The sequence below is a fragment of the Tachyglossus aculeatus genome, assembly GCF_015852505.1.
Source record: "Tachyglossus aculeatus isolate mTacAcu1 chromosome 12 unlocalized genomic scaffold, mTacAcu1.pri SUPER_6_unloc_1, whole genome shotgun sequence".
In the NCBI taxonomy this organism is placed as follows: Eukaryota; Metazoa; Chordata; class Mammalia; order Monotremata; family Tachyglossidae; genus Tachyglossus; species Tachyglossus aculeatus.
This window is the reverse complement of record NW_024044828.1, coordinates 1,099,941-1,114,492: the sequence shown is the minus strand read 5'-3', so window position 1 is coordinate 1,114,492 and position 14,552 is coordinate 1,099,941. Positions and strand designations below refer to the sequence as shown.

Sequence of the window (14,552 nt, the reverse complement as noted above, 5' to 3'; positions counted from 1 at the left end):
ACTGTGTGCACAGCACTGTGCTGAGTGCGTGGGAGAGTATGGAACAAAAAAAGTAGTAAATATAGATGATTCCCACCCACAAAGAGCTAATGGACTAGAGGGGCAGACAGTCGTTAAGATAAATTACAGTTCATTCGAGGAGTGGTCAGAATCCCGAGCTCTGGGGCCAAACCTTGCCAAACCACCTCCATCCCCCATAAGGAGGGATGTCCATCCGTCCAGTGAAATTTAAGGTTCTGCTGATTTTCCCTTCAATTCACCCCACTGATGGGGAGGCTGGGGGTGAGCGTCTTGTCTGGGGATACATGGGGCCCCCTTTCCTTCACCTCCTCCCCAGCCCTGTAGTCACGGCATTCCCCGGCTTCGACCGCCGACCGAAACACCCACCCAGCTCGGGACCACCCATCTAGCCGTCCCCTAGTCTGTGACCACCGATCGTGCCTCCCGTTCGGTCTTTGACCACTGACCACGCAGCCTGCTTGTCCAGGAACTCTTCCAGCTCGGGGATGATTGAGCCCCGCGGCTAGGCTGACAGAGGCTACGGCGTCACTTGGGTCCCTCGAGTTGAAAGAACTTCCATTGCCCCACCCCTAGGAAGTACGCCCTCCTTTCTTGACTAAACACACGGCCTCTCTCTACTTCCACTCAATTCTGGAGCTGTCATCTGTCTGGTCCTGGATGGCCCAACCCCACCCTCTTCTCCTCCCCTCCCCACCCTTATCCTTTTCTCTTCTGTCTTCCTCTCCCCTCCCCTTTCCGAAATCTGGCCCCATGGAATCCAGACGCACATTCCGCCGGTCATGCGAAACCCGCACGAAGAGGCCTACAAACCCAAGTTAACCAGTTACCCGAGTCGGGGGAGGCGGGAAAGAGGAGGAGCTGGAGGAGGAGTGTCTCTCGAGAAATGACCCCCCCTGTCACTCAGGATGCCAGAGAAAGCGTTGAAACAGCAGTTTTAACAGTTTGCTCCCCTCTGGCCAAAGGGTTGTCAGCCACGCCTCAGAGGAATGTCGCAGTAATCGTCTAGGATAATCATTAAGCAGCCGCTTCCGGAACACCGTCCCGACAGCTTGGCTCAACCGCCGACCTCATTTGAGGAGTCAAAGATGGGTCAGTCCCAAGGCTGAAGATAGAACTTGGGTCAGGACCCCAGTGCCTGGTCTTAGAAGCGAGATTCGGTTCTTCTCCGTGGCCTACCCACGCAATCCCAACGCAGGACCAGAGCAGACAGGAGGACCGTATCCGTGGAAATCAGAAATGGCGATCCAAAATTAAGTGACCCCCTGGAGACTGGTCCTTTCCCAGACACGGACGTAAACGTGGGATTCAACACCCTGGGTCGGCCCCGTGGCCCTCCCGGGCCAGGGATCCGCCTTCATCTGGGGCACCAGGAGCCCAGGGCCCAGTTGTCCTTTTCAACGCCCACCTCCATGGTTACGGATGGATTCATTCATTCAGTCGTATTTATTGAGCGCTTACTGTGTGCAGGGCACTGTACTAAGCGCTTGGGAAGCACAAGTTGGCAACATATAGAGACAGTCCCTACACGCCCCTCTAGCTCGTCTCTGTCCAACTTTCTCTCCAGTGGCCCAGCTCAATCTGCTTATCCACCTATCTATCTGGTGTTTCCAGAGGCCCAGCTTCCTGGGGATATGGATTTCTCATCCTTGCTCCCCACTGGTTTGAACGAAGCTGGAACCAGGGTGGGGAGAAACCCCAGCTCCTTGGAAGAGGCTGTGATGGCGGCTTCTCTCATGAAACCATTGGCAGGGACAGGAGGAGCCCGAGGCCCATTCCTCCACTCTGGTGCTGTTCACCCTTCTTGTTTTACTGCGACTCTACTTGACTGTTGAACTTTGACTTGGGTCGCTGAGGAATGGTAGTGGTTCTCCCCATTCTTGGAGTGTATCAGCCAACCCATCCTTTGGTGGCCAGGGGCTGTCGCCCCGATGGATTCTAGCGTAATTTTCCAACTTACGTTGAGTGCTTAATGAATGTCGGTGATCGATAGACTAATCTATCAGTCAATCACTGACTGATATTTATTGAGCCCTTACTACGCACAGAACACCGTACTTTAGGAGAATACAGTAGACCGCCTTTTAGCCGCAGAAGTTACTCTCCATCCTGGTGGCAGGAGATCTGCGTGGAACAGGGGCGGTGTCCAACCCGATTTATTTGTATCCACCCCAGCGCTTAGTTCAGTGGCCGGCACACGATAATAGTAAGCAGTGTGGCCCGGGGTAAGAGCACCGGCTTGGGAATCAGAGGGCGTGGGTTCCAATCCCGGCTCCGCCACTTTGCCTGCTGCGTGCCCTTGGCCAAATCACTTCACTTCTCTGCGCCTCAGTTACCACCTTTGTAAAATGGGGATTAAGACCGTGAGCCACATGTGGGACAACCTGATTACCTTGTACCTACCCCGGTGCTTAGAACAGGGCTTGACGCATAGTAAGTGCTTAACAAATACCATCGTTATTATTATTATCTGCCGGCCCCGCTGTTCCCGGTCCCGAAAGCTTCATTCCCACGCCACCTCGGCCTGTGTCTCTGTAGCCACCCAGCCCTGCTCTTCCAGTATCTCCGAGTGAGGACATTTTCCAATGCTGACTTTACTGGTGGCTCCTTCCTGCCCCGTCTGTTCCTCCAAAGAAGGCGGCGAGGAGAGCCCAGACCCCTAGCCCGCCCTGCACACAGAACAGGTGTGCAGTTTGTGTTTGTAGATTTACCACTGGCAGTCACAGTAGCTCAGTCTGAGTCCTCTTTGCCCAGCTGACTGTGGTGAGGGTCACTTTCTCCCACCCAGCTGACGGGCCAGCCATTTCCCGCCACCCTGTTGGCCCGTCTCATCAGCCTGCCCTTTCCCTCTTTCCTTCTTCCCACTCTGCTTTCCTCTTTCCCTGTCTCTTCCCAACCCAGAGGAAAGTGAGCTTGAGAGTGCCTGGCGTGTATGAGATTGTGTGTGCAACTGTGGGAGTGTGCAAGTGAGTATTTTTATGTGTGTAGGAGTCTGTATGTGTGTGGGTCAAAGTGGGCATATGTGAGTGAAGCAAATCCACATGGGGCTGGTGATAACCAATGACCAGGAGTCCCCAGTTCCCTTAACCAGGATTCATTTTCACGCATCTCAGGGCTGAGCCCAGGGCGGCTAGGGATGATCTTGGCATAGATCAGAAGAGATCAGGGCACTCCCTGCACCCGTCTAAGCACTGGGGTAGATACAATTGCTACAACTGTAGATACAATACGATTGAATGAATGAATACAAGGTAATCAGGTTGTCCCACATGAGGCTCACAGTCTTAATCCCCATTTGACAGAAGTGGTAACTGAGGCCCAGAGGAGTGATTTCCCCTCACTGGTGGCCTTAGGGGAACATCTGGGCTCTGACCACCTCAGGCAGCATTGGCCACTGGTGCGGGGAGTGGGGCGGCGGGCGACAGAGTGGTGGTGGAATGAGTCACTGGTTCTGTCAGCTGTCCAGCACTTAGTACAGTATGTAGTAAATGCTTAACAAATACCATTATTATTATTATTATTATAATTGGAAGCTTCTGCCTGGCCGGGAGGGCAAACAGCTCCAGCAGCCCAATCTGTGAGCGTCCAGCTGGGATGGGTGGGGCCTTTGGGAAGCCGCTGAAGAGTTTGGATACCTGCAGTTCGGGGAACCTCAGCTTGGGAACCGTCAGCTCGGGGACCCTTAGCTATGGGAGCCTCAGCTCTACTACTGAGCGCCCACCTCCTCCAGGAGGCCTTCCCAGACTGAGCCCTCCCTTTTCCTCCACTCCCCATCACCCCCACTCCCTCCCTCTGCCCTACCCCCTTCCCCTCCCCACAGTGCTTGTGTAGATTTGTACAGATTTATTACTCTATTAATGATGTGCCTATATCTATGATGATGAGGAGGAGGATGATGGCGTTTATTAAGCGCTTACTATGTGCAAAGCACTGTTCTAAGCGCTGGGCAGGTTACAAGATGATCGGGTTGTCCTACGGGGGGCTCACAGTCTTGATCCCCATTTTACAGATGAGGTAACTGAGGCCCAGAGAAGTCAAGTAACTTGCCCAAAGTCACATAACTGGCAATTGATGGATCTGGGATTCGAACCCATGACCCCTGACTCCACTGAGCCATGCTGCTTCTCTTAATGAATGTGAGCCCGTTGTTGGGTAGGGATCGTCTCTATCTGTTGCCGAATTGTACTTCCCAAGCGCTTAGTACAGTGCTCTGCACACAGTAAGTGCTCAATAAATATGATTGAATGAATAAATGGAGACCCCCCCAGCTTGGGGAGCCATGATGGACACCAGGCAGAGACGTAGGACCAGTTCCCTGGCGACACTCGCATCACGCTCCGCGGGTAGGAAGTCTGTGCATGCTCAGGGAAATGGGATGAGAAGGGGGATTTTGGTGGTCCTATCTGGGAATGAGGACAGTTTTCCCACAGTCCATTAGCTGCTCTCAGAAGAACATGGACAACTGAACCCACCACCCTTCCTCCCTCCTGGCACCCCACATCCACCATAAACGGCAGAAAGTGTTTGGTTCCAGGGAGCATCTGCCGTGCAGGGATGGAGAAGCAGCGTGGCTCAGTGGAAAGAGCCCGGGCTTTGGAGTCAGAAGTCATGGGTTCAAATCCCGGCTCCGCCACTCGTCGGCTGGGTGACTTTGGGCAAATCACTTCACTTCTCTGGGCCTCAGTGGCCTCATCTGGAAAATGGGGATTAAGTCTGTGAGCCCCATGTGGGAGAGCTTGATTACTTTGTATCTACCCCAGTGCTTAGAACAGTACTTTGCACATAGTAAGCACTTAATAAATGCCATCATTATTATTGTTATTATTATGGAGGGGGCTGGGGCAGAGCCGCGAGCCCTCAACAGGTGCCAGTCACTCTCTGCGAGGGGCGGGGAGTCCAGCGCCCATGGTGGGGAGTGATTTCCCCCTCACACGTGGTAAATCCTGAGATAGGACTGAGGGGTCGACGACCAAAACCGTTGGCATCTGTGACAAATTATCCAGATAATAATAATAATGATGATGGCATTTATTAAGCGCTTACTGTGTGCAAAGCACTGTTCTAAGCACTGGAGAGGTTACAAGGTGATCGGGTTGTCCCACCGTCTTAATCCCCATTTTACAGATGAGGTAACTGAGGCCCAGAGAAGCGAAGTGATTTGCCCAAAGTCACCCAGCTGACATTTGGCAGAGCCGGGATTTGAACCCATGCCCTCTGACTTCAAAGCCCGGGCTCTTTCCACTGAGCCATGCTGCCTCTCAACAACAGATTAACCTTCTAGACTGTGAGCCCACCTTCTAGACCGTGAGCCTACTGTTGGGTAGGGACCATCTCTATATGTTGCCAACTTGTACTTCCCAAGTGCTTAGTACAGTGCTCTGCACACAGTAAGCGCTCAATAAATATGATTGAATGAATGAATTAACCTAGGGAGTGAGTGAGCACTCTTGTGACAACATCAGTGCTTAGAACACTGCTTGGCACATAGTAAGCGCTTAATAAATGCCATCATTATTTTTATTAACAGTGTAAATAAACAGCTTGCCAGCCTGGGTTTCCCACCAGCCACATTTTCCATCCGGGACACACCTCTAAAGCACCAGACTCCCTGCTCAGTGACTGTGGATCCGTCCCCGCATCTTCTCCCTGCTCCCGCATCCCCGCTGAAGCTCCTACACCCTCCTGGGCTGCGGAATAGCCAGCCACCGGGTCCCCACCTCCCCACTCAGGTCACGGAAAGTTAATTCAGCAAGCTGATTATGGGCTAGAGCAAAAATTCACTCTCCTAACCATCTGACGTCAAATTCTGACTCTGCCCATGTGGCGACAGAGGTTCCGGACGGGTCACTTCCGACGTCACCCTAAGCTGGTCAACCGTGCTGGAGACCGGACGGTCGTACCAGTTCGGTCCTGAACCATGGGGAATTCTGGAGGAAGAAGAGGAAGGGAAAGATAGGAAGAGGACGGAGGAGGAAGAAGTGGAGGGGGAGGAAGAGAGTGAGAAGAAGGAGGAGCTGGAGGAAGAGGAGGAGGGGAAAGAGAAGGAGGAAGGAGGAGGAGGAGAAGGAGGGAGAGTGAGAGGAGGACGAAAGAGGAGGGGAAGGAGGAGGGAGGAAAGAGAGTGGAATTGGAGAATCAGAAAGAAGTGGAGAAGGACAAGAAAGAGGAGGGGGAAAAGGAGGAGGAAGAGGAGGAGGAGCCCATTAGCTTATGGGAGAGCAGGAGGAGCAGTACTCTGAGGCCCTGCCATTGGCCGTTCATGCTAAGAGGAGTCAGTCGGGTTTGACTCTCCTTGGAGAAAAGTTGCATCGCTCAGAAGAAAAGAAGAGACGAGAGGAGAGAAGAAAAACATGGATTCGGGTGAGTCCAGGGAGTTTATCCATGTCCCAGGGGAAGCTCACTAGAGGAAAGGAGAAGAGTCACCCAGAGGCCATGGGAGACCGGAGAGGCTGCAATGGTGCAGGAGGAGACTTCCTTGGGAAACAAACTGTCCGGTCATCTCCTCTGCCCTTAGCCCAGCCTAGCTGTGCTCTGAGGAGATCTGGGGGCGAGGGGAGAGGGAGGGGAGGAGAGGAGGGAGCGGGGATTAAGTTAAGCCGGGATGGGATTCTGGTCTTCTAGATTCCTTGTGGGACCATAAGGTCCATTCCCCTGCCTCCAGGCAGCGGTCCATCCCATCAGTCACTCAATCAGTGGCATGTTTTGAGCGCTTACTGTGTGCGGAGCACTGTATTAAGCGCTCGGGAGAGTGCCATCCAGTCAATCAATCGATCAGCAAATCATTGGAATTTATTGAGCTCTTACTCTCACTAAGCACTTGCGAGTGTACAGTGCAATTGAGTTGATAGAAATGATCCCTACCCTCAGGGGCTAACAATCTATTGGAAAAGACACGCGTTATAATCAATTACCGATCGGGGAAGCTGCAGTTTATGGGATATATACATAAGTGCTACGGGAGCGGGGTAATTAATTATCAGCGCGCTTAAAGAATACAGACTCGAGTAAAAAAAGGCAACGCAGAAGGAAGGGCAAATACAACAAGAAAGCGAGAGTTTAGTCAGACTACAGTGGGGCTTGAAGATGGGGAGAGTGGAGATCTGTGGGATGGATATAAAATGGGAGAGAGCTCCGGGAGGGATAGAGGACGGGAGCAAGCGGTTGACAGTGAGAGGATTGGGGTTAGAGGAGCCCACCCTTTTAGACTGTGAGCCCACTGTTGGGTAGGGACTGTCTCTATATGTTGCCAACTTGTACTTCCCAAGCGCTTAGTACAGTGCTCTGCACACAGTAAACGCTCAATAAATATGATTGATGATGATGATGATGAAGTAAGCAGGCCGGGTTGTAGTGGGAGAGGAGAGAGTTTAGATAGAAAGGAGAGAGACGATTGAGTGCCTTAAAGCCGACGATGAGGAGTTTCGATCTGATGCAGAGAAGGACTTGTTGAGCGCTGACTATGTGCCAAGCGCCGTTCTAAGCACCGGGTTAGAAACAAGCTCACAATCCCCGTCTCACTTTGGGTTCCCAGTCTTAATCCCCGTTTCTTACAGGTGAGGTGAGTGAGGCCCAGAGAAGTGAAGTGACTCGCCCAAAGTCACACGAAAGATAAGTGGTGGAGCCGGGATTAGAACCCACGGCCTTCTGAATCCCAGGCCTGGGCTCTGCCACTTGTCAGCTCTGTGTCCTTGGGCACTTCACTTCTCTGTGCCTCAGTTACCTCATCTGTAAAATGGGGATGCAGACTGTGAGCCCCACGTGGGACAACCTGATTACCTTGTATCTATCTCTGCGCTTAGAACAGTGCTTGGCACATAGTAAGCACTTAACAAATACCAACATTATTATTATTATTATTACATCATGTGCTCGGCACATAGTAAGGGCTTAACAAACCACTCGTCAGCTGTGTGACTTTGGGCAAGTCACTTCACTTCTCTGGGCCTCAGTTCCCTCATCTGTAAAATGGGGATGAAGACTGTGAGCCCCCCGTGGGACAACCTGATCGCCTTGTAACCTCCCCAGCGCTTAGAACAGTGCTTTGCACATAGTAAGTGCTTAATAAGTGCTTCTAGACTGTGAGCCTTCTAGACTGTGAGCCCACTGTTGGGTAGGGACCATCTCTACATGTTGCCAACTTGTACTTCCCAAGCGCTTAGTACAGTGCTCTGCACACAGTAAGTGCTCAATAAATACGATTGAATGAATGAATGAATGAATAAATGCCATCATTATCATCATTAACAAATACCTCTAAACTGTAAGTTCATTGAGGGTAGGGAATATGACTGCTTATTGTTGTATTATTGTCCCAAGCTCTTAGTACAGTGCTCTGCACATAGTAAGCGCTCAATAAGTACTTTTGAATGAATGAATGAATGAATAATAATAATAATAATGTTGGTATTTGTTAAGCGCTTACCATGTGCCAAGCACCGTTCTAAGCACTGGGGCGGGGATGCAAGGTAATCAAGGTTGTCCCACGTGGGGCCCCCAGTCTTGATCCCCATTTTCCAGATGAGGGAACTGAGGCACGGAGAAGTTAAGTGACTTGCCCGGAACTGAGGCCCAAAGTCACACAGCTGACAACGAATAGATGAATGGAAAGCCTCCTCCCCCTCTCCATCCCCCCCCACCCCTTACCTCCTTCCCTTCCCCACAGCACCTGTATATATGTATGTATGTTCGTACATATTTATTACTCTATCTATTGATTTATTTTACTTGTACATACCTATTTTATTTATTTTATTTTGTTAACGTTTGGTTTTGTTCTCTGTCTCCCCTTTCTAGACTGTGAGCCCGCTCTTGGGTAGGGCCCGTCTCTATGTGTTGCCAACTTGTGCTTCCCAAGTGCTTAGTACAGTGCTCTGCACACAGTAAGTGCTCAATAAATACGATTGATTGATTGATTGATTGATTGATTGATTGATTGGAAACACTGCCCTGCTCCTATGGAGCCCTTTCCATGGGCCCCCGTGGCAACCTCCCTGTGAAGCCGTGGCCCCGAGCTGCAGAGGAGGTTCACGGAGGGCACTGAGGCGGGTGGCATTGGTGCCCGCAGGGTTGGAGTTCCTATTTGCCGACCTGCGGGGTCCCGAGAACGGCAGGCGACACCACACCGAGGAGATGAGCAGGGGCCAGCTGGTGGTGCGCCGGGGCCAGCCTTTCTCCATCACGCTGTACTTCGGCAACCGGGCCTTCCAGCCGGACACGGACCGCCTCGTCTTCATCGCGGAGACGGGTGAGTGGCCTCGAAGGCCCTGGACTCTGGGCAGGCTGGGCTCCGGGTGGTCTGAACTCTCCGGGGGCCTGGGGAGAAGCAGCGTGGCTTTGGTGGAAAGAGCGCGGACTTCGGGGGTCGGACGTCGTGGGTGCCACTTGGCAGCTGCGTGGACTTCCCCGCGCCTCCGTGACCTCATCTGGAAAATGGGGATGGACACTGGGAGCCCCACATTCGTTCATTCGATCGTATTTATTGAGCACTTACTGGGTGCAGAGCACTGGACTAAGCGCTTGGGAAGTCCAAGTTGGCAACATATAGAGACGGTCCCTACCCGACAGCGGGCTCACAGTCTAGAACGCCTCCCCATTCGGGTGAAACCATTACGAGAAAGAGCTTTAATTCCAGATTCCGATTTATTTATAGTAAGCGCTTAACAAATGCCATCATTGTTATTATTAAGCAATAATTAACAATTAACCAATAAATACGATCGAATTGGAGAAGCAGCGTGGCTCAGTGGAAAGAGCCCGGGCTTTGGAGTCAGATGTCATGGGTTCAAATCCCGGCTCCGCCACTTGTCAGCTGGGTGACTTTGGGCAAGTCACTTCACTTCTCTGGGCCTCAGTTCCCTCATCTGGAAAATGGGGATTAAGACTGTGAGCCCCACGTGGGACAACCTGCTCACCTTGTATTCTCCCCAGCGCTTAGAACAGTGCTTTGCACATAGTAAGCGCTTAATAAATGCCATTACTATTATTATTATTATTATTATGAATGAATATTTTTATTCATGTCCATGTGGTCAGGGTTCTGGGTGGTCTGGATTCCAGGAGGGGAGGCCTCTGGGCAACTTGGGCTCCCAGGGGTTCAGGCTCTGGAGGGTTTGGTTTTGTTGTCTGTCTCCCCCTTCTAGACTGTGAGCCCACTGTTGGATAGGGACTGTCTCTATATGTTGCCAACTTGGACTTCTCAAGCGCTTAGTACAGTGCTCTGCACACAGTAAGCGCTCAATAAATACGATTGATTGGACTTTTCTGCGTCTTGGGGGTCAAGGGGTCTGGGACATTCAGGCCGGGGGACGTCCCCCCTCGGGCGTATGGTCAGCCCAGGCTCGAGACGGCCGGACTCTGTACGGTCTGGACTCCAGGTGGTCTGGGCTCTGTGTGGTTTAGGCCTAGGATGGTCCTGTCTCTGGGCAGTCAGGGCTCTGGGCATCATCATCATCAATCGTATTTATTGAGCGCTTACTGTGTGCAGAGCACTGAACTAAGCGCTTGGGAAGTACAAATTGGCAACATATAGAGACAGTCCCTACCCAACAGTGGGCTCACAGTCTAAAAGTGGGCTCACAGTCTAAAAGGGCAGTCCAGGCTATGGGCAGTCCCCACTCCGGAAAGTATGGGTGGTCCTGAGTTCTGGTAATAATAATAATAATAATAATAATAATAATAATAATGATGGCATTTGTTAAGCGCTTACTATGTGCGAAGCACTCTTCTAAGCGCAGGTGATCAGGTTGTCCCATCTTCATCCCCATTTTACAGATGAGGCCCAGGGAAGTGAAGTGACTTGCCCGCGCAGGTGATCAGGTTGTCCCACGTGGGGCTCACAGTCTTCATCCCCATTTTCCAGATGAGGCAACTGAGGCCCAGGGAAGTGAAGTGACTTGCCTGCGCAGGTGATCAGGTTGTCCCACGTGGGGCTCACAGTTTTCATCCCCATTTTCCAGATGAGGCAACTGAGGCCCAGGGAAGTGAAGTGACTTGCCCGCGCAGGTGATCAGGTTGTCCCAAGTGGGGCTCACGGTCTTTATCCCCATTTTCCAGATGAGGCAACTGAGGCCCAGGGAAGTGAAGTGACTTGCCCGCTCAGGTGATCAGGTTGTCCCACGTGGGGCTCACGGTCTTCATCCCCATTTTCCAGATGAGACAACTGAGGCCCAGAGAAGCGACATGATTGCCCGAAGTCACATGGCTGACAAGTGGCGGAGCCGGGATTAGAACCCATGACCTCTGGCTCCCAAGCCCAGGGTCTTTCCACTGAGTCACGCTGCTTCTCTGGTCTGCCCAGGCTTCGGGTGGTCTGGGCTCTGTGTGGTTTAGGCTTTGGATTGTCCTGGCTCTGGGCAGAAGAAGCAGAGAAGCGTGGTTTAGTGGGAAGAGCCCGGGCTTGGGAGTCAGAGGTTGTGGGTTCTAATCCTGCCTCCGCCACTTATCAGTGCTGCGACTCTGGGTAAGCCACTTCACTTCTCTGGGCCTCAGTTACCTCATCTGGAAAATGGGGAGTAAGTCTGTGAGCCCCACGTGGGACAACCCGATCACCTTGTATCTACCCCCAGTGCTCAGAACGGGGCTGGGCACATAGTAAGCGCCTAACCAATACCATCATCATCATGGGCAGTCGACACTCGGGGCAGTGTGGGTGGTCCCGAGTTCTGGTCTGCCCAGGCTTCGGGTAGTCTGAGCTCTGTGTGGTTTAGAAGCAGCGTGGCTCAGCGAAAGGAGCCCGGGCTTGGGAGTCAGAGGTCATGGGTTCAAATCCCGGCTTTGCCACTTGTCAGCTGGGTAACTTTGGGCAAGTCACTTCACTTCTCTAGGCCACAGTGACCTCATCTGTAAAATGAGGATTAAGACTGTGAACCCCCCGTGGGACAACCTGATCACCTTGTAGCCTCCCCAGCGCTTAGAACAGTGCTTTGCACATAGTAAGCGCTTAATAAATGCTATCATTATTATTCTCTAGGCCTCAGTGACCTCATCTGTAAAATGGGGATTAAAACTGTGAACTCCACATGGGACAACCTGATCACCTTGTAGCCTCCCCAGCGCTTAGAACAGTGCTTTGCACATAGTAAGTGCGTAATATAATAATAATAATAATAATAATAATGGCATTTATTAAGTGCTTACTATACGCAAAGCACTGTTCCCACGTGGGACAACCTGATCACCTTGTAACCTCCCCAGCACTTAGAACAGTGCTTTGCACATAGTAAGCACTTAATAATAATAATAATAATGGCATTTATTAAGTGCTTACTATATGCAAAGCACTGTTCTAAGCGCTGGAGAGGTTAGAAGGTGATCAGGTTGTCCCACGGGGGGCTCACAGTCAATCCCCATTTTACCGATGAGGTCACTGAGGCCTAGAGAAGTAAATCAATCAATCAATCGTATTTATTGAGCGCTTACTGTGTGCAGAGCACTGTACTAAGCGCTTGGGAAGTACAAGCTGGCAACATATAGAGACAGTCCCTACCCAACAGTGGGCTTCATAGGCTAGAAGGGGGAGACAGACAACAAAACCAAACATACTAACAAAATAAAATAAATAGAATAGATAGGTACAAGTAAAATAAATAAATGAATAAATAGAGTGAATGCCATTATTATTATTATTATTTAGGCTCTGGACAGCCAGGGCTCTGGGCATTCTGGACTATGGGCAGATCAATCAATCAATCAATCAATCGTATTTATTGAGCACTTACTATGTGCAGAGCACTGTACTAAGCGCTTGGGAAGTACAAATTGGCAACATATAGAGACAGTCCCTACCCAACAGTGGGCTCACAGTCTAAAAGGGGGAGACAGAGAACAAAACCAAACATACTAACAAAATAAAATAAATAGAATAGATATGTATAAGTAAAATAGAGTAATAAATATGTGCAAACCAAATGTGTATACCTATATACAGGTGCTGTGGGGAAGGGAAGGAGGTAAGATGGGGGGGATGGAGAGGGGGACGAGGGGGAGAGGAAGGAAGGGGCTCAGTCTGGGAAGGCCTCCTGGAGGAGGTGAGCTCTCAGCAGGGCCTTGAAGGGAGGAAGAGAGCTAGCTTGGCGGATGGGCAGAAGGAGGGCATTCCAGGCCCGGGGGATGACCTGGGCCAGGGGGATGACGTGGGCAGATGGGTGGTCCTGAGTTCTAGTCTGCCCAGACTTCAGGTGGTCTGGGCTTTAGATGGCCTGGGTTCGGGCTGGTCCCGTCTCTGGGCCGTCAGGGCCCTGGGCAGTCTGGGTTGGGGGACTTTGGGTCATGTAGGAGAACTTGAGTTCTGGGCAGCCCAGACTCCAAGTGGTCCGGGCCCTGGGTGATTGTGGATCTCGGTCATCCGGGCAGTGGGCGCGCCAGGGCCGGACGATCCGGGGCCTTGGGCAGCTTCGGCCCCAGGTTGTCCGCCATCAGGGAGCCAGGCAGAGGTCTGGGGTTAATGGTGTCCCTTCTTTCCCCAAGGGCCCAGGCCCAAGAGGGAGCTGGGCACCCAGACGAGGATCTCCCTGTCTCCGCCCGACAGCAGCGGGGCCTGGGGTGTCGCCTGGCTCCCGGAAGGCGCCACGTCCCTCGGGGTCTCCCTGGCACCCCCCGCCGACGCCGTGATCGGACGCTACACGCTGAAGGTGGAAATCTCGGGGTCCAGCCGTGTCCAATCCCACCGGCTGGGGGAATTTATCTTGCTCTTCAACCCTTGGAGTCCCGGTAGGTTGAGCGGGCCTGTGAAGGAGGGGTGCCGGGGTGAAGCTAGGCAGATGGGGAGGGGATTTGAGCGGCTTCCCCAGGCTGGGGCCTTTCCCTACAGGGTCCCGGCGCTCTCACCCACTTCTTTTAGACTGTGAGCCCACTGTTGGGTAGGGACTGTCTCTATATGTTGCCAATTTGTACTTCCCAAGCGCTTAGTACAGTGCTGTGCACACAGTAAGCGCTCAATAAATACGATTGATTGATTGATTGATTCTGGAGAGCTCTGCCAGCTGCCCTCAGGGGCGGGGATCTTGGCAGACACCCGAGAGGAGCCCCAAATCCCAGAGATGTTCCAGTCATCCCACCCAGTGTGATCAGATCCGGAATGGAAGCAGTTTAGGGAGGGCAGGGGTTGGGGACGGGGAGAAGGGATGGGGAGCAGAGGCCAGGGGCCAGAGGGCAGAGGTACTTCTCCATTCATTCATTCATTCATTCAATCGTATTTATGGAGCGCTTACTGTGTGCAGAGCACTGGGCTAAGCGCTTGGGAAGTCCAAGTTGGCAACATAGAGAGACGGTCCCTACCCGACAGTGGGCTCACAGTCTAGAAGGGGGAGACAGAGAACGAAACAAAACATAGTAACAAAATAAAATAAAGAGAATAAATATGTACAAATAAAATGAATGAATAAATGGAGTGATAAATACATACAAACATATATACATATATACAGGTGGTGTGGGGAGGGGAAGGAGGTAAGGCTGGGGGGATAGAGAGGGGGAGGAGGGGGAGAGGGAGGAGGGGAATCAGTCTGGGAAGGCCTCCTGGAGGAGGTGAGCTCTCA

General features: G+C 51.9%; 1 protein-coding gene across 1 annotated transcript in view; it reads left to right on the top strand.

Annotated features, from left to right (window-relative positions):
* The first annotated feature begins 6,368 nt into the window (after positions 1 to 6,368).
* Positions 6,369 to 14,552, top strand: part of TGM7 (transglutaminase 7) — a 42,275-nt gene continuing 34,091 nt past the window's right edge. Inside the window, exons 1-3 of the mRNA XM_038740896.1 lie at positions 6,369 to 6,378; positions 9,017 to 9,262; positions 13,483 to 13,725. Of these exons, the coding sequence (XP_038596824.1) occupies positions 6,369 to 6,378; positions 9,017 to 9,262; positions 13,483 to 13,725 (499 nt within the window). The remainder of the gene's footprint in view (positions 6,379 to 9,016; positions 9,263 to 13,482; positions 13,726 to 14,552) is intronic.